The sequence below is a fragment of the Oryctolagus cuniculus genome, chromosome 16, assembly GCF_051225735.1.
Source record: "Oryctolagus cuniculus isolate XC-2025 breed Fujian yellow rabbit chromosome 16, ASM5122573v1, whole genome shotgun sequence".
In the NCBI taxonomy this organism is placed as follows: domain Eukaryota; kingdom Metazoa; phylum Chordata; class Mammalia; order Lagomorpha; family Leporidae; genus Oryctolagus; species Oryctolagus cuniculus.
In genome coordinates this window covers 2,435,001-2,452,970 of record NC_142882.1, presented here as the reverse complement: position 1 = coordinate 2,452,970, position 17,970 = coordinate 2,435,001, and the positions used below count along the sequence as shown (strand labels likewise).

The following is a 17,970-nucleotide window of genomic DNA, read 5'->3' as shown; positions in this document are numbered from 1 at the left end:
ACTGTCCTGTCCGCATTGCTAGGACCCTGCATGGCTGTGGCCGGCTGCTCACGGGCACCACCGCCACCCCCCCCCCACCCCGCACTGGGCCAAGCGGCCTGGGAGGTGTTTTTGGGGTTGGATGGCGCTCTGATGTCCACCCCGAATCGCGCTTCTGTGTTCCTGTGGGTGTTGGAGGGAGCTTTGTTCCCTCCCCGGCTTCAGCCTGGGGGACGTGGCTGGGGTAGGCCCTGAAACGTTTGCTGAGCGACTATTGGAACACAAGTCCCCATAAGCCGTCCTCCCTGTGTGTCACCCTCGCTGTCACGTCGGCCTGACGGACAGACAGACGGACGGAGCCCCTCACCAGGCACCTGCTGGGGCGGGGGGCGGGACATGGGATGAAGGCAGCAGAGCCCACGGAGGGGGCAGGGAGCGGTACGGACGGAGCTGTGCTCCCCAAAACCTCGGATTCGTGAATTTGCAACTGCCGGGTCCCCGTGTGACTGCACGTGGGGACATCAAAAAGTTCACGGAAAAATGGAACCGGGAGAGAAACTTGGGCGCCAAACCCTTAAAAGCCCACGCGTGCTTTGTGACATGCACCTCCCATGAATTTCTGGAGACCCCGTGTCTGCGGACGTGGGGCCTTAGACAGGGCAAGGCCAGGGGCCGGTGCAGGGGTGCAGCCCGCGGCGTCGGCGACCCGTCTGGGTGCCACTTCCAGTCCCGGCCGCCCTACTTCCCATCCGGCTCCCTGCCGAGGCGCTGGGAGAGCAGCGGAGGACCGCGAGGGTGGGAGACCAGGGGGGGCTGTGGCCTCCCGGCCCAGGCCCTGCTGCTGGGCCTCCCCTCCCCCCACCCTGCCTCTCAAAGAAATCCAAGGACAGTGGGAGTTAAAGCGGACCAGGACCGCAGCGGCCGGCACAGGAAGAGGCCAGGAGAGGAGCCGGCAGAAGGCGGCGCCCGCGGGCGGCAGACCCCGCCCCCAGCAGCAGGTGTCCGCGGGGCGGGAGGAGGGAGCCTGAGGGCGGGCCCCGGGACCCGAGGTGGGGTTCTTACAGCTCCACCACGGGGCTCCAGGGCATGTCGTAGTAGACGAGGCGAGGGCAGCCCAGGTCCTTGTAGGGGTACGCCACCGTCAGGTCCTTGGCGGCCTTGCGCCCGCGGAAGCTGGGGTCATAGAACTCCCTGCAGGAGAGCGCAGGCAGCCGGCTGGGGGCCTCTGCGAGCCGCACCCTTGCTGGCGGCTGGGGTGGGGTGGGGGTAGGGGTGGGCTCAGGTGCAGGGTCCCCGCGCACCGCGGCCCCCTGTCGGAGGGAACCCGGCTGCCCCCCGCAGGACTCTGGGTGAAGCCACAGACCCTCCGGGCGTGGTGGGCCGCACCCAATCAGGCGAAAGCCTCGCGGGCACAAAATGTGATTGAACATTTTAAAAAAGGGAAAAATACTTTAAATTATTAATTTTTACCTGCTTGAAAGGTAGAATGACAGAGATGGGGAGACAGAGAGAGAGAGAGAGAGAGAGAGATTTTCCACCTGCTGATTCCCTCCCCAGACGCCAGCAACACCCAGGGCTGGGCCGGGCTGAACCCAGGAGCCAGGAGCTTCACCCGGGGCGCCCACGTGGGTGCAGGGACCCGGGCGCCCGAGCCCTCACTGCCGCCTCCCAGGGGTGCACCTGCGCAGGGAGCTGGGCCTGGGAGCGGAGCCGGGACTCGAACCCAGGCGCTCTGGGGTGGGACGCAGGAGGAGGATTAACCAAGTGAGCCACGGCGCCGGCCCCACCAGTGAGTTTTCAAAGAACCTTCGTGTCCACTGATTTAAAAATTACACCCAAATGAACTCCTGTGTGCACTCACAGATGGCCTGACGTCTCCTCGTGGGAGCACACAACGGACCAGGCGTGGGGGCGAGAGGCCCCGCAGAGCTGGGTGGGAAGGGGTCTCGGGCCCCACCCCGGGGCCCACGGGTGGGCACAGGCTCCCAGCGTGGCCGCAGGTGGGACCAGCCGTGCGTGCTGTGTGTGTCCTGCCTGGCCCCCGTCTGGCTGGGCGTCCGGCTACAGCCTGGGGAGCCGGCGGGCGGGGGTGGTCCCGCTGGCCCACTCTGCCCCCTCCCCGTCTCCCCCTCCCCCAGGGCGGTGCTGCCGTGGGGGCGGGGCGCCCTGCTCACTTCTCGATGACATAGGTGTAGTTCCCCTGCAGCTCCACGGGGTCCAGGATGCCCTTGGAGCAGGCGGTTATCTTGCTGTGGACAAGAGGGGGGGGAGGGGTTGTCTGGCGGCACAGGGACCCGGAGCTGGGCGCGGGGTCAGGCTGACGCCCGTGGCCCGTGTGGATGCCGGTTCCGGTCCCAGCTGCTCCAGTTCGGATCCAGCTCCCTGGGAGGCGGCAGTGACGGCCCGAGCGCCTGGGCCCCTGCACCCACGTGGGAGCCCCGGATGGAGCTCCTGGCTCCTGGCTTTGGCCTGGCCCAGCCTCAGCTCTGAAGGGTATCTGGGAAGGGAGCCAGCGGCCGGAAGATCTTTCTCCCTTTCTCTCTGCCTTTTGAATAATAATTAAAAAGGCTTAAAGAAAATGATAAAGACAGGTAGGAAAACCGAATGTCCCCACACTCGCTTCCACAGCCTCACCCCGTGTCCCGTGTCCCCACGCTCACTTCCACAGCCTCACCCCGTGTCCCGTGTCCCCAGGGGCCCCCCACTCACTTCTGCACAAGGATCCTCTTCTGTAGGTCGCAGCCCAGGGAAATGCGCGTGGACTGTGGGGAGAAAGACACGGGTCAGCGCGGGCCACCCAGAGCCCCAGGGCCACAACCCTGGGCAGGGTTTGGGAGCGGGCAGCCTGAGACACTGTCTGGTTTTGGGGCCCGGCCGAGTCCCCCTGTGTCGCCTGCCAACCTCCTCGTGGCTCTCTGGGGACCAGACCCGATTTATAAAGATCCAGTCCGATACGTGGCACGCACGCCCTCAGGAAAGAGAATGAATGGGTGAACTGGAACGAATGAGCAGAAGGCGGAGGGAAGGCAATTTGAGATCTGCCGAGGACCTGTGGGATCCTGGTTCTGGATCGGGAGAGAGATCTTCCAGCTGCTGGTCTGAGCTCTGTGCGCTCAGCCGCGTGGACGTCTCCCACCCACGAGGCCCACGCCGGGTGGCCTTCTGTGTGATGTCCGCGGGGTGCCTCGCGCGCAGCGAGAGCCAGAGTCGCCCGGTGCCGGTGGCTGTGTGATCTCTCGGGGCGGGGGCGGAGGGGGGGGGACCGTGCCGCCTTTGTCCATTCACTGACGTCTGGGCGTATGGGAGGCACCCGCGTTTGTTTTGGCTGCTGTGACGAACACTGCTCCCACTGGGAGTTCCCCCGGAGCAGCCACACCAGCCGCCAGCTGGGCCCACCAGATGCGGTCCTGGGACGGGGGATGAGGACCAGGCACCTGGGAGAGGGCAGTCCTGGAGGAGTGACCCCAGTGCCAGGACGGGGTTTCTGGGCTGGTCCCCCACGGCCCGCTTCTGAGACTCGGCACTGAGGCCTCGGAACCCGACACGAAGCGGGTGTGGACCCTACCAGCGGCTTCATGTCCACGCAGGAGATTTCCTTGTTGGCCACGTCCACGGTCAAGGCAGACATGGTCGGGCGCTTTATGCTGCAAGACAATGGTGGCCTGCGTTGTCAGAGACGGGTGTGGCTGCGGACACGTCAGCAAGCCCCGCCCCCATCCATTCATCCACCCAGCCACTCATCCATCCTTCATCCATCTACCCACCAGCCAACCCCCCATCTATCCATCTTCCCACTCACGAATGGATCCATCCATCCACCCACCCATCTACCCGCCCACCCATCCACCCACCCATCTACCCATCCACCCATCTACCCAGCCATCCATCTACCCACCTACAACCCACTCATGAACCCACTCATCTACATCCCCCACCCACCCACCTGCCCATCCATCCGTTCATCCATGTACCCACCACCCATCCACCTATCCATACACCCGGCCATCTACTCAAACACCCATACATCTACCTAAGCAGCCAGCCAGCCATCACCCACTCACCCCTCCATCCATCATCCATCTACCCACTCCCATCTACCCCTCCCCACTGATCCCCCAATCCACCCACCGGCCCACCCATTAAACCCTCCCTCCCTCCCTTACTCCCTCCCTCCTGTCCTCCATTCCTGGGTATTGACAGAGAACCTCTGCCCGCCTAGGGCGGCCCGCACTTCGCATAGTCTGCACTTGCTGAGTCCACTTCGTTAGCCTGTCTAGAGTGACCGGCTTAAGGCACCCCTGGACCCTGACAGCATCGCCACTAAGAGGCCAGGAATGGTCTCTCACTGCCCCGTGAACTTTGCTCTCTGCTTTTCCTTCCTGGTTTCCTCTCATTCCCTCTTTCATTCGCACCCGGGGGAGACAGGGTGTTAGCTGTGATGCTGCGTGTGCGGGTTTTTATTTTTGCCCTCCCTTCTCCTTCACACACGTCAGCTCATATCATCAAGTCTCATCTCATAATTTCCATTTGCGATTCCTCTAATTCCTTCAGGGGAATGTCAGCTCATTTCTCCAGTCGATTTCCCCCTAATAATACAAAAGCACAGATACAGATCTTTCTCTGAGGACACCTGCGCAGGGGCTCCAAGAATTCTGTGGAAACGTGGAATAGAAAAGCAGGTTCACTGGGACTGGTGCTGTGGCTAGTGGGTAAAACTGCTGCCTGCAGTGCCAGCATCCCTTCTGGGCACCAGTTCAAGTCCCGGATGCTCCACTTCTGATCCAGCTCCCTGCTATGGTCTGGGAAAGCAGTGGGAGATGGCCCAAGTGCTGGGGCCCCTGCACCCATGTGGGAGACCCGGATGGAGCTCCTGGCTCCTGGCTTTGGATCAGCACAGCTCTGGCCATTGTGACCACTTGCGGAGTGAACCAGCAGATAGAAGATGTGTGTGTGTGTGTGTGTGTATGTGTGTGTGTCTGTAACTCTACCTTTCAAATAAGAATTTTTCATAAAAAATTCATTATGATGCAAAAAAATTTTGAAATCCATCCATAGTTTTAAAAATATTTATTTATTTGAAAGGGGGAGTTAGAAGGAGAGAGAAAGAGAATCTTCCATCCGCTGGTTCACCCCCAAGATGGCTGCAACAGCCGGGGCTGAAGCCAGGAGCCAGAAGCTTCTTCCAGATCTCCCACGCAGGTGCAGAGACCCAAGTACTTGGGCCATCTCCCACTGCTCTCCCAGGCCACAGCAGGGAGCTGGACCGGAAGTGGAGCAGCTGGGACACACACCGGTGCCTGTATGGGATGCTGGCACTCAGGTGGCGGCTTAGCCTGCTGCGCCCCGGAAGACCCCTCGTATGCACGGGTTTCGGGTTTTTTTTCTTCTTCTTCCTCAGAATAAACTTTTAATTCGATTTCCCGCCAACACTGGGAGTGCTTGGACTCTGGTCCGTGAGCTCCCTGGCTTGAGGGCTGGTTTTCAGGTCGTCTCTTGGCTCCGAGCGCAGGCGATTTCGTTACTGGCGTGTGTTTTGCTTTGTTTTGCCTGCTGTGCTCTGGTTTTACTGGGTTAAGGTCTGCTGGGAGATCTCATTGTGCTACGGCCAAGTGCATGAGCGGTGGTTAGATCTCCCATCTGCTGGGTGGCTCCCGCTGTGCCAGGACAGCCAGGGCTGGGCCAGGCCGGAGCAGGAGCAGGAGCCAGGAGCTCCATCCGGGTCTTCCGTGTGGGTGGCGGGGGCCCACGTACGCGAGCGCTCACTGCCACCTCTCAGGGTGCGCACCAGCAGGAAGAGGAGCTGGGATTCGAACCGGGCACTCTGATACGGGATTCGTGTGTCCCAGGTGGTGACCCAATCAATCACTGTGCCAGATGCCTGGCCCTGGCCGTGTCCCCGCCATCCTGGTCTAGGTGTGGAGGTGCACGCCCGCCTTGGCCCTGCGTCTCCCAGCTCCTGGGCGGCCTGGGCCCAGGGCCCGCGTGTACCTGGAGGTGAAGTTGGGGTCGGTCCTGCCCCAGTGCTGCTGCTGCTTCAGGTGAATGTCCTGGGGGGGCCGAGAGAGACAGGGGTCCCCCAGTACCGAGACGGGAGGGGAGAGATGGGGTGGGGGCAGTGGTGTGAGGAGGCCTGGAGCCGTCCAGCCCTGCTCTGTCGAATGCCACTGCCCACGGCTGGCTCCTGGAAGCTCCCAGACACCCCTACCCTGGACTCGGACCTCCCTCCCTCCCTCCCTCCCTCCCAGGGTGAGGCTGGCTCCGTTTTCCCACTGGCTGGGTGTGATGTGTGGTGGGGGCGCCGGGGTCAAGTTCAGACGCCAGGGCCTGACCCGTGCCATCCGGCAGGTTTCCCTCCTGTGGGGCACTCCGACGATGTCACCTGGAGGGCTGTGGGGGCAGGGGCCACTCCCCTACCCCGACTGGGGACGTGCAGACACACCCATTCGGTGCCTGGACCTGACCAGGTTCGGTCAAGGCCGCCTGGTTTTTGGGGGGGGGGGCGGGGCCTGTCTCACCAGCTTGTACTTGGTGTTGCCATTGAAAGTGCTGCCAAACTCGTAGATGGAGGCCTGCAGCCCCAGTGAGTAGGGGTTGCTCACCACGGCCTGGAGGGGAGGGGGGCACGGCTGGGTGACAGACACCCCCAGGGGACCCCGGGCCACCTTCAGAGGCACAACCAGGCTGGTTCTCCCATGGAGCTGCCGGCCTAACCCCGCACGTGCCCCCTGCCTCACCCACCCACCTGCCCGCCACTGTGGCCAAGGAGCCGCGCTCCGCGGGAGGAGGTGGGCAGGTGGGACCCCGGGGGCAGAGCTGGGGCAGCCTGGCGTGTCCCACGCTGACCCTGCTCCTGGACTGGGGGCCTAGCTCGAGGGCCCTGGCACGAGGGAAGCTGCAGAAGCTTACGGGATGATGGGATGAAGAGAGGCTTATTTCTGCCTAAACCCAGAGACGCTCCGAGACTTCAGCTGCGGCAGGCGCTGAGCTGCTACAGAAGTGGTGGGGCGTCCTGGGCCCAAACTTCAAGCCTCAGTTCATTCTCTCTCACGTATTTTATTTATTTGGGAGGCAGAGCGACAGAAGGAGAGACAGAGAGAACCGGTTCACTCCACAAACGCCTGCAACAGCCAGGAGCCAGGAGCTTCATCCGGGTCTCCCACGTGGGTGCAGGGGCCATCTCCTGTTGCTTTCCCAGGCACCTTAGCAGGGAGCTGGATCAGAAGTGGAGCAGCTGGACTCAGAGCTGCACCAGGGGTGGGGGAGCTGGCGTGGTGGTTCAGTAGGTTAATCTTCTGCCTGTGGCACCAGCATCCCACATGGGCGCCGGTTCTAGTCCTGGGTGCTCCATTTCCAATCCAGCTCCCTGCTGTGGCCTGGGAAAGCAGTGGAAGATGGCCCAAGTGCTGGGGCCCCTGCACCCGCGTGGGAGACTGGAAGAAGCTCCTGGCTTTGGATCGGCGCAGGTCTGGCGGCTGTGGCCCTTTGGGGACTGAACCAGCGGATGGAAGACCTTTCTCTGTCTCTCCCTCTCAGTCCGTAACTCTACCTCTCAAATAAATAAAATCTTAAAAAAAAAAAAAAAAAGAAAAAGGCTGCACGCATATGGGATGCCGGGGGCTACATAAGCAGATGCTGAGAGAGCGGCCAGGGAGCGTACCAGTGGGATGGGAGACGTGCCCAGCCGGGGAATCAGGATGGCCTCCAGCTCCAGCTCGCTGTTCATGTCGACGGTATACACTTCCTGTCTGAACAACCCGTCCAGGAGTTCAATCTGGCTTGGACACAGGAGGTGGGGGTGAGGGAGGAAGGAGAAGAAAAAACAAAACCCAAGCCTGAGTGAAAAAGATAAGCCCCCCGGAAGGCGTCCACTGGCTGCTGAGGGTGGAACCTCCTGGACTTTCGGGTGCTACTGCCTTCACCCCTGCTCTGCAGCCCCGGGGCTCCTCTCCTCCCTCGGGGTGACCCCACTCGCCTTGACCTTGGCAGTCACTTAGAGCACACCTCCCCTCCCCCAACGCGCACTGCCCGCCGTCCAGGCCAGCCATTGTTGCTAAGTCCTCTGAGCCCCCCTTGATCCTGGAAGACCCTGGGTTTGGGGTCCAAGCCTGGATTTCCCGGGTGTGGCGGGGGAAGCCCCCGTGCCGGCTGCACGTCGGGCAAGTGGGCAGCTGGAGGAGCTGCCTGTGGGACGTGGGTGTGATGCCATGGGGTGACGCGGCGGCTCACGGGTGGCTGTTGTGGGGTTGCCGGGGGTTGGAGCTCTGTGCTGTGCGTTCCCGCGTTTTCTGGGCCAGTCGCACAGTTTGAAGGACAGGTTGGGTGACGGCCTGGAATCTGTCCTTTGATACCAGACTCCACAAAGGTCGCGGGCGGGCAGGAGGGATGGTGCAGCGGGCTAAGCCGCCATTTGCAACGCCTGCACCCAGCGTGGGAGTGCCTGGCTCCAGTCCTGGCCCCTGTGCTTCCGATCCAGCTCCGTGCTGATGCACCTGGGAGGCAGCAGTGCCAGTGCAGGGCTTGGGCCCCTGCACCCACACAGTTCCCGGCTCCCAGCTTCCGTCTCTCCTAGTCCTGGCCACTGTGACCACTTGGGGAGTGAACCGGTGGATACGAGATATCCCCTTCACCCCCGACCTCCCACAACTCTGCCTTTCAAAAGAAATCAAACTTGGGCCTTTGCTGTGGCTTAGCAGGTAAAGCTGCTGCCTGCAGCGCCGGCATCCCCTATGGGCGCCGGTTCAAATCCCAGCTGCTCCACTTCCCATCCAGCTCTCTGCTGTGGCCTGGGAAAGCAGTGGAAGATGGCCCGAGTCCTTGGGCCCCTGCACCCACGTAGGAGACCTGGAGGAAGCTCCTGGCTCCTGGTTTCAGAGCCATTTGGGGAGTGAACCAGCGTATGGAAGACCTCTCCTCTTTCTCTCTCTACCTCTCAGACTGTGCCTCTCTGTAACTCGGCCTTTCAAATAAATATTTAAAAAAAAAAGGAGAATAAAAGAACAACAGGATGCAAGGAGTAAGACGATGAGGGGAGAAGTGACGAGAGCTGGAGACAGGCAAAGACGACACAGCGGAGGCGGGGGACACAGCTGCAGCCTCCCTACCTAAGGCAGCCCGTTGCAAGCTGAAAACCTCTGGAGCCAAAACGGCACCGAGGGGTGGGCGTTGGGCCTAGCGGTGGAACCTGGTGGGGACGCCCACACCCCACCCCAGAGGGCCTGGGTTTGAGTCCCTGCGTCAGCTCCTGACCCCAGCTCCCTGCTAGTGCAGACCTCAGGGGGCAGCAGGGATGGCCCACGTGCCTGGGCCCCTGCCTCCCAGTGGGGTACCCGGATGGAGTTCAGGGCTCCCAGCTTCAGCCTGGCCCAGCGTTGGCGGTGGTGGGCATTTTGAGGGGGCAAACCAGAAGATGCGAGGCAGCTCTTTCAACCCTTCTGTCTGTCTGTCTGTCTGTCCTTCCCTCCTTCCTTCCCTCTGCTTTTCAAGTGCGTGATATAAGCGAAAATTTAAGTCTTCAAAAAAGGCGGGGAAGACGCCCACCTCCGTGAGCATCCCGGCTCTGCGACCCCCGCGCCGGGTCCATGCTTGCTCGCTCCCGCGGCCGCGGGGTGGGCTGGGGTCTGCACTCGCTGCCCCCGCCCAGGACTGGAGGGGGGGTGGCGTGGCGTGTCCCCGCTGCGGGAGCAGACAGGCCGGTTTCGGTGGCGGGTGCCCTGGCTCCGAGGTTGACCCATTGTGGGCTGGCGGCCGCCCGCGGGTTTATTTTACGTTGAGCTGATGGGGGGGGGGGGGAAGAGACGCTGCTCGCTCGGGCCCACTCCTCATCCCTGGGTTTTTGGCTGCACTTGAGGGTGCTTCAAAACGTTCGTGGAAAAATGCAAAACGTTTGCGCGTGGTGGTTGTGCCGCGGGGTGGGGGGGTGGGGAGCCGCTGCTGGGGACACCCACACCCCCTCGCAGGGTTTCTGAGTCCCGGGGTCTGCTCTGACTCCAGCCCCTCCAGTGCTGCCGCCCCTGCCGCCTGCCTGCGTGGGAGACCGGGGGTGGGGCGTGGGGAGCTCCTGGCTTTGTCCCTGCCCAGCCCTGGCTGCTGTGGGCATTTGGGGCGTGAGCCCGCAGGTGGACGGCCTCCCCGGCCCGCCCTAGTGGCCGGCAGCCCTAGGCGCACGTACTTTGCACTTCCCGACCTGGAGCTTGGGGTCCATGAGGACGGCCTGCACGTTCACGGAGCACTTCCGGAAGTCGAAGGCCGGGAACGCCGCGTCGGCCAGCGGCGTGAGGACTTGCAGCATCCCGGTGCCGGTGAACATCAGGGCGGCCTCCGGGGACCAGACCGACTGTTCTGAAATCTGACAACACGACCTCTCGGGCTGGGGAAGCCGCCACCGCGACGCCCGCACCCCCATCAAAGCGCAGGTCCCGTCCGGCTGCGCAAAGCAGCGGAAGGTCGCCCTGCACCCACACGGGAGACCCTGATGGAGCTCCGGGGTCCCGCCTTCAGCCTGGCCCGGCCCTGGAGGCATGACTCAGTGGATCCAAGATCTCTCTCTCTTTCTCTCCTTCTCTGTAACTCTGCCCTCCAAATCAATAAATGGATCTTTTACAAAGAATGAGCAGAGTGCACCAGGTCACTGCCACTTCCTACCTGTGTGACCTCCAACTAACGACACACCTGTCTACTGGAGGCTCCCGGGCCCACTTCTTCCAGTGGCTGGGGTTACAATGGCGCACCGCACAGGGGGCACCCCGGCCAGTCCACTGCCTGCTGTATTTTTTTTTTTTTTTGACAGGCAGAGTGGACAGTGAGAGAGAGAGAAAGACAGAGAGAAAGGTCTTCCTTTGCCATTGGTTCACCCTCCAATGGCTGCTGCGGCCGGCACGCTGAGACCGGTGCACCGCGCTGATCCGATGGCAGGAGCCAGGTGCTTCTCCTGGTCTCCCATGGGGTGCAGGGCCCAAGCACTTGGGCCATCCTCCACTGCACTCCCTGGCCACAGCAGAGAGCTGGCTTGGAAGAGGGGCAACCGGGACAGAATCCGGCGCCCCGACCGGGACTAGAACCCAGTGTGCCGGGGCCGCAAGGCGGAGGATTAGCCTAGTGAGCTGTGGTGCCAGCCTACTGTTATCTTAATAACCAGAGTGGGGGCCGGGGTGCAGGGCAGCAAAGGTAGCCACCAGCATCCCGTCTGGGGGCGCCGCTTCAAGTCCTGGCTGCTCGCGCTGCCTCCACGTGCGCCTGGGAGGCAGCAGTGAGGGTTCGAGGGCTTGGGTCCCTGCACCCACGTGGGAGAGCCGGTTGGAGGTCCAGGCCCCTGGTTTTGGCCTGGCCCAGCTGTGGTCATTGTAGCCATTTGGGGAGTGACCGGCAGATGGACGTCTGTGTGCCCTCCCTCTCTCTCTCTCTCTCTCGCCTCTGTCTGTCTCTCTCTCTCTCTCTGGCTTTCCCTCTCTCTCTGTAACTCTGCCTTTCAAAGAAATAATTCCATCTTTAAAAGTAAAACAAACCCCCAGAGTGACCCCCGACCTTCAGAGAACCTCGCCAGGGCCTCCACCTACCTTGATGATGGGGCTGGACAGGATGCCCAGGCTCCCGTAGTACAGGTGGTCTTCCTGCGTGAGGACCGCCAGCTCATTCTCATCTGCAGAAACGGAGATGGGAGACAAACCCAACTGAGACGACGGGGCCGGCGCTGTGGCCTAGCAGGCTAACGCCCCGGCCTGCAGCGCCGGCATCCCATATGGGCGCCGGTTCGAGTCCCGGCTGCTCCACTTCCGATCCAGCTCCCTGCTGTGGCCTGGGAAAGCAGTGGAAGATGGGCCAAGGGCTTGGGCCCTTGCACCCACGTGAGAGACTCGGACGGGTCCTGGCTTCTGGCTTCAGCCTAACCCAGGCCTGGCTGTTGGGGACATTTGGGGAGTGACCCAGCAGAAAGGAGGTCAGTCGGTCTCTTGCTCCCTCCCTCCCTCCCTCCTTCCATTTGTCTTTCTCTCTGTCACTCTGCCTCTCAAATTAAAAAGAAAAAAATAAGCAAGTAAACCTTAAAAAAAAAAAAAAACTGGCTTGGATCTGGTGGTCTGTGGTTCACAGCCCGGGCAGCACTGTTTTTCCAAAGCTCCCAGCAGGGGGCGCACTCACTGGCGGCGATGTTGTGGATGGTGATGTTGGCTCCGTAGATGGAGGGGTGAAGGACCTGCTCTCCTCTCCACACCTGCACGGTGTCGATGAGCTGACCTGGGAGGGGACAGGGCAGGCACGGAGTCCCCCCCCACCTGTGCCGGCAACCTGGACGCGAGGCTGGGGCCCGCGGCCGCTTCCCGGCCTGCCCCGCCCCAGCCCACCCTGCCTGAGGCTCCTGTTTGTTTGTGACTTTGGGTTGGTTGATGATTCCAAGGAGAGAGGACCCGGGAAAATACAGGATCAGGTTCGCTGTTCGTGCTCTCGGATAAGAGGCGTGGCCAGTGAGATCCTGTGTTTCCTTCGCTAGGGGCTGGAGCTCCAGGAAGGATCCAGAAGCTCTTGGAGGCCGGTGCTTAGCCCAGTGGGCAAGACGCCCGCAGCCCACGTCAGGAGTGCTGGGCTCACGTCCTGGCTTTGCTCCCGCTGGAGCCAACAGCGACGGCTCCAGTGTCCGGGCCCCGGCCCCCTACACAGGAGTCCCGGATGGAGCTCCTGGCTTCAGCCTGGCTCAGCCCAGGCTGCCGTGGGCACTTGGGGTGCGGGCCAGCAGAAGGGATCTCTCTCTCTCTCTCTCTCTCCCTCTCTCTCTCTCTCTCTGCCTTTGAAGACATTTTAAAAGTTCATAGAGGGGCTGGCACCTGCAGTGCTGGCATCCCATATGTGCACCGGTTCGAATCCCGGCTGCTCCTCTTCCAATGCAGCTCTCTGCTGTGGCCTGGGAAAGCAGTGGAAGATGGCCCAAGTCCCTGGGTCCCTGCACCCACATGGGAGACCGGAAGAAGCTCCTGGGTCCTGGCTTTGGATCGACACAGCTGCGGCCATTGTGGCTGACTGGGGAGTGACCCAGCGGACGGAAGACCTCTCTCTCTCTCTCTCTCTCTCTCTTTCTCTCTCTCTCTCTCTGCCTCTCTGTAACTCAGCAGGGAGCTGACTTAGAAGTGAAGCAGGGACTCGATCCAGGCCCTCTGCTAAGTAACTCGGGCATCTTAATCTGCAGGCCACACACCTGCCCCTGCCTCTCTACGCCCAACGGCAGGGTCACGGTGCCAGCTCCGCAGACTCCGTGGCAAAGCCGGCTCCTGGTTTTCCTCTCGCTTCTGCCTCAACGGACACACAGGATCCTGGCCCCGCGCATCTCACGGAGTCCCTGCCCTTGGCCCCAGGACAAGATCCGAGTCTCCCGAGTCGGACCCTCCGTCCTGTTTGCAGAAGCCGTCTCCCTGCATGGCAGCAGGGGGAGGCCGGGCGAGCAGTCTGCACCCACCCCTGCCTGCCTGGAGGTGGCAGCCCCGGCTCACCTGCGTTGGGCGAGAACAGCAGGCTGTTCTCAAACCAGAAGACCAGGACGCCCCTCTGGCCCGGGACGGTGAGGACGTTGAGGGTGCCGTTGTAGTCGAAGGCTAGCCCCAGACTGCGGTTCAGGGGGTGGTGAGAGTACGCGAACTGGCCCTGCCGGGGAGGCGGCAGTGAGCGAGCGGGGACAGACCCGCCCCCCGCATGGGCCCAGCCTCCTCAGGTCTGATCTGGGGACACCTGTGGCTGTCCGCCCAGGGCCGCTCCCGGCAGGCAGTGGGCGCGGGTCAGGGATGCAGCTCCATAGCCTGCGGCGCCCAGGGGAACCGCTGTGGCCTAAACGACAGGGTTGGCTGCCAGCCCGCCCTGGCCGGTCCACGTGGCCTCCCGCTGGGGGCGGCCTGCGCGAGGGCTCCGAGGGTTCCCACCCTGCGGGCTCTGTCCCCAGCACCCCCAGCACCACGGCACTGCACAGGCCCTCAGGCGCTTGGTGGACATAAAATGGATCCCCCCGCGGCCACACAGGCACACACAAGCATGTGCACACACACACGTGCACACATGTGCATACATACATGCACATACAACACACGCTGTGGCAGGAGGCCCTCGCCAGGCGGGGCCCCTGTAGCTCAGTGTCGCGGTCCCTGAAGCCCTGAGCCAAAGCCAGCCTCTGGCCCTTGCAAAGCACCCAGCCCCCCTCTCCAGGTGTCCTGTTCAGCGACAGCAGAGTCGGACCCCTCCCTCACGCCTGCTCTGTGATCCGGGATGCGGGAGGCCTTCCCTGGGCCAGCGCGTCTGCACGCACGCCTGCCCCCCTGCCCCCCGCCGGGCTCCCGGCCTGGCAACCCTGGAGAAGGCGGCTCTTGCTTCCAGTGTGTGGTTGTGCAGAGAGGGAAGTGGACGGAGAGCTCGCAGCCACTGGTTACTCCCTGACGCCTGCAGTGGCCGGCGGGGGCCAGGCAGGGCCGGAGCTGGGAGCTGGGAGTTTGAGCCACCATCTGCTGGCTCTCGGGGTGCACGCTGGCAGAAGCCTGGATCAGAGGCAGAGGAGGGAGTGGATCCCGGGCTCTGATATGGGGTGTGGGCATCCACAGTGTGTGGTGGCCTGGCCTGCTGCACCGTGACGCCACCTTGGACTTGTGGATGGGGAGGGGGAGGGGTGGGTGGGTGAGTGGACGGGTGAAAAGTTAGATGGATACATTGGTGATGAGGTGAATGGAAAGCTAGGATTTTAAAAGCTAAGATTGTGGGTTGGAAAGAAAAAAATCTGGCCTTGGTCAAAGGTCACTCAAGCAGCTCCCCCCAAGGCCAAGTTCCTTACCTTCCCTTTATTAACAGCCAGCAGCCCGACCTGCGACAGGGAGTGGAAGTAGAAGATTCCGCCCAGCGTCCCGTTGAGCTCTGCCTGCGACACAGTGGGAAGTCCTGCGTGCGGATTCACCCACCACACACAGGCGTCTGACGCGGTCCAACCCTGGCCGCTGCCCCACCACGGCGCCACGCCACGCCGCCACAGCCCCAGCCGCGGGAGCCGTGAGGAGCGAATTTTCCCATCCCCGATGCGTCCCCGTCTCGGGTGTTTTCTTGCAGCTCCGTTCTGAGGTGCTGCCCCCTCCCCCAGCTCTCTCGTCTGCACCGCGGGCATCGTGGGGTCCCCGATGGATGGCTGTGATCTCTGGGTGGGCGGGGGCTGGGAGTCAGGATCTGCGTGCAGCCTCTGGAGGGTACCAGCTCCCCTTAAACAGGGCCAGCGCCCCGGGACGCCCGCAGTCCCACACTGGAGGGCCTGGGTGCGAGTCCCTGCTCTGTGTCTGTCTGACTCCAGCTTCCTGCTAATGCGCACCTGGGAGGCAGGAGTGGTGGTTCACGAAGCTGGGTCCCTGCCCCGCACGGGGAGACCCTGATGGAGCTCCTGGCTCCCCGCTGTGGCCTGGCCCAGCTCCAGCCATTGCACACATCTGGGAAGCAACCCACTGGATGCAAGAACTCTCTTCCAAATAAAAAGATTTTTTTTTTCTTTTTTGACAGGCAGAGCGGACAGTGAGAGAGAGAAGACAAAGGTCTTCCTTTGCCGTTGGTTCACCCTCCAATGGCCGCCGCGGCTGGCGTGCTGCGGCCAGCGCACCGCGCTGATCCGAAGGCAGGAGCCAGGTGCTTCTCCGGGTCTCCCATGGGGTGCAGGGCCCAAGCACCTGGGCCATCCTCCACTGCACTCCCTGGCCACAGCAGAGAGCTGGCCTGGAAGAGGGGCAACCGGGACAGAATCCGGCGCCCAGACTGGGACTAGAACCCGGTGTGCCGGCGCCGCAAGGCAGAGGATTAGCCTAGTGAGCCGCGGAGCCGGCCATGATTTATTTTTTTAAAATCTATTTGAAATGCAGGGTGACATGGAGAGGGAGAGAGACAGAGAGATATTGAGAGATCTTCTACCTGCTGGTCCACTCCCCAGATGGCTGACATGGCCAGGGCTAGGAGAGGTCTAAGCCAGGCGCTCCGCCCGGGTCTCCCACGTGGGTGCAGGGGCCCAAGCACTTGGGCCGTCCTCTGCTGCCCGCCCAGGCGCATCGGCAGGGAGCGGGATCAGAGGTGGAGCCGCAGGGACTTGAATCGGCGCCCACGTGGGACCCCGGCGTCGCAGGCGGCCGCTGAACTCTGCTGCTTTCTGAGCCAGCCTCTCCGATCTGGAATCTTCCCTCGCCTCTCAGCTGACAGGACCCTTGAGGGGGGAAGGGCCCCCACCCCCACCCCCCCCGGTGAGCGTGCTCGCCCTCCAGGCACCGCACGTGGGTCTGGATTTTCCCGTTTACTGTACCTGCCGCTCGATGCTGTATCTCTGGAAACTCTGCCCCCTGGTGGTCGAGAAATACACGTTGGCCTGGGCGACCAGCTCTCCGTGGGAATATGCAAAGACGGAGTCACTGATGGACTGGAAAAGCAACGCGGTGCGGGGCGGGGGGAGTCGTCTTAAAATGACAGATGGGATGGGCGTGAGGCGCAGAGGACGAGACCCCGCTTGGGACGCCCCCGCCTCGCGTGGCAAGTTCCCGGTTCCTGTCCCGGCTCTGCCCGTGACCCCAGCTTCCCCCTATGTGCACCCTGGGGGGCCCCTGCTATCCAGGTGGGTGACCCGGATGGAGCTCCTGGCTCCTGGCTCGAGCCTGGCGCAGCCCTGGCTGCTGTGTGTATTGGGGGAGCGAACCAGCGGATGGAAGACCTCCGTGTTTCTGTCTCTTTCTGATTACAAAAAAATTTTTTTAAGAAATTCAAGAACGGTTGTACCATCTGAAAAACAAAGACGATGCCAGAGGCCACTGATGATGTTGTTCAGAGAAAGGAAACTTTACACTCTCACAAAACCGTCCATGGCCGTCACCAGATTCATTTCTAACAGGAACAGAACAGAAACAGCCATTCTGTCCTGACTGCGGTATGTGTAGGCCGTGGAATACTACGCAGCCCTGAAAAGCAGCGTGTTATGGGTGCACGCGCCAGCTGGGATAAGTCTCCTGTGAGTTTTGCTGGGGAAACCCCAATCACATAGCATTCTTGTTTTGACGCACACCCAGAGCACCCATCCGCTGGTTCACTCTCCAAACACCTAGGACTGGAAAAGGCCGGGGCCAGGAGCCAGGAGCTGGGAGCTCCATCCGGGGCTCCCATGTCGGGGGCAGGGACCCAGTTACCTGAGCCACCACTGCTGCCTCCCAGGGTGCCCGTGACCAGGAAGCCGGAGTAGGAGCTGGGACTCGAACCCAGGCCTGCCCGTATGGGAAGGCCCTGGCTTTGGGGCTGCCTAAAGCTACATAAAATGTAACCTCCGGGGAGCCGGAGAGGGCCTTGGAAGGCTGTTACTGTTGCAACTTCCCCGGGAGTCTGTAAATATTTCCAAATAACAAGTTACCAAAAATAAATAAATAAATAAAAGATAGATGGATACATTCGTAGGAGCTCCAGGCTCCGGGCTGCTAAGCTGGGTTAACGCCCACCAGCGCCCAAGGCGACCCCGGCCCCCCGCTGTGCTTTCCTTCTCTGCTCACAATCACTCGGGTTCACGGCAGAGTGAAAAATAAAATGGCAGCTCGCTCCCCGCACTCACCATGCAAAAGGTTTTGCTAGAATCACAGCAGTTGTCACCGGAAACGTGGGACACTGGGTGGTCTACGCCTGGAAGAAGCGAAGACAATTTTTTTTTTTTTAAAGAAGGCAGAGTAACAGGGGAGAGAGGGAGAGAGAGGGAGAGAAGGAGAGAGGGAGAGAGGGGGAAAGAGAGGGAGAGAGGGAGAGAGAGAGAGAGGCGGAGAGAGAGAAGAGAGGGAGAGAGGGAGAGAGAGGGAGAGAGGGAGGGAGAGGGAGAGAGAGGGAGGGAGGGAGAGAGAGAGGGAGAGAGAGGGAGAGAGAGAGGTGGAGAGAGAGAGAGAGGCGGAGAGAGAGAAGGAGAGAGGGAGAGAGGGAGGGAGGGAGAGAGAGAGAGAGGGAGAGAGGGGGAGAGAGGGGGAGGGAGAGAGGGAGAGAAGGAGAGAG

General features: G+C 61.9%; 1 protein-coding gene across 6 annotated transcripts in view; it reads right to left on the bottom strand.

Moving 5' to 3' along the window:
• CATSPERD (catsper channel auxiliary subunit delta) overlaps positions 1–17,970 on the bottom strand; it is a 30,661-nt gene that overhangs the window by 3,861 nt on the left and 8,830 nt on the right. For 4 of the 6 annotated variants that reach the window (XM_089316188.1, XM_089316189.1, XM_089316186.1 and 1 more), the window contains 14 exons: positions 17,546–17,613; positions 16,262–16,375; positions 14,771–14,854; positions 13,452–13,602; positions 12,112–12,207; positions 11,532–11,614; positions 10,148–10,324; positions 7,637–7,750; positions 6,495–6,584; positions 5,968–6,026; positions 3,545–3,623; positions 2,689–2,741; positions 2,154–2,228; positions 1,042–1,170 (listed from right to left, as the gene is read on the bottom strand). In XM_089316188.1, the coding sequence (XP_089172314.1) occupies positions 1,042–1,170; positions 2,154–2,228; positions 2,689–2,741; positions 3,545–3,623; positions 5,968–6,026; positions 6,495–6,584; positions 7,637–7,750; positions 10,148–10,324; positions 11,532–11,614; positions 12,112–12,207; positions 13,452–13,602; positions 14,771–14,854; positions 16,262–16,375; positions 17,546–17,613 (1,372 nt within the window). Of the gene's footprint in view, positions 1–1,041; positions 1,171–2,153; positions 2,229–2,688; positions 2,742–3,544; positions 3,624–5,031; positions 6,027–6,494; positions 6,585–7,636; positions 7,751–10,147; positions 10,325–11,531; positions 11,615–12,111; positions 12,208–13,451; positions 13,603–14,770; positions 14,855–16,261; positions 16,376–17,545; positions 17,614–17,970 lie in introns of those variants that run through there. The other 2 variants (XM_089316187.1, XM_089316190.1) reach the window with 2 other exon arrangements.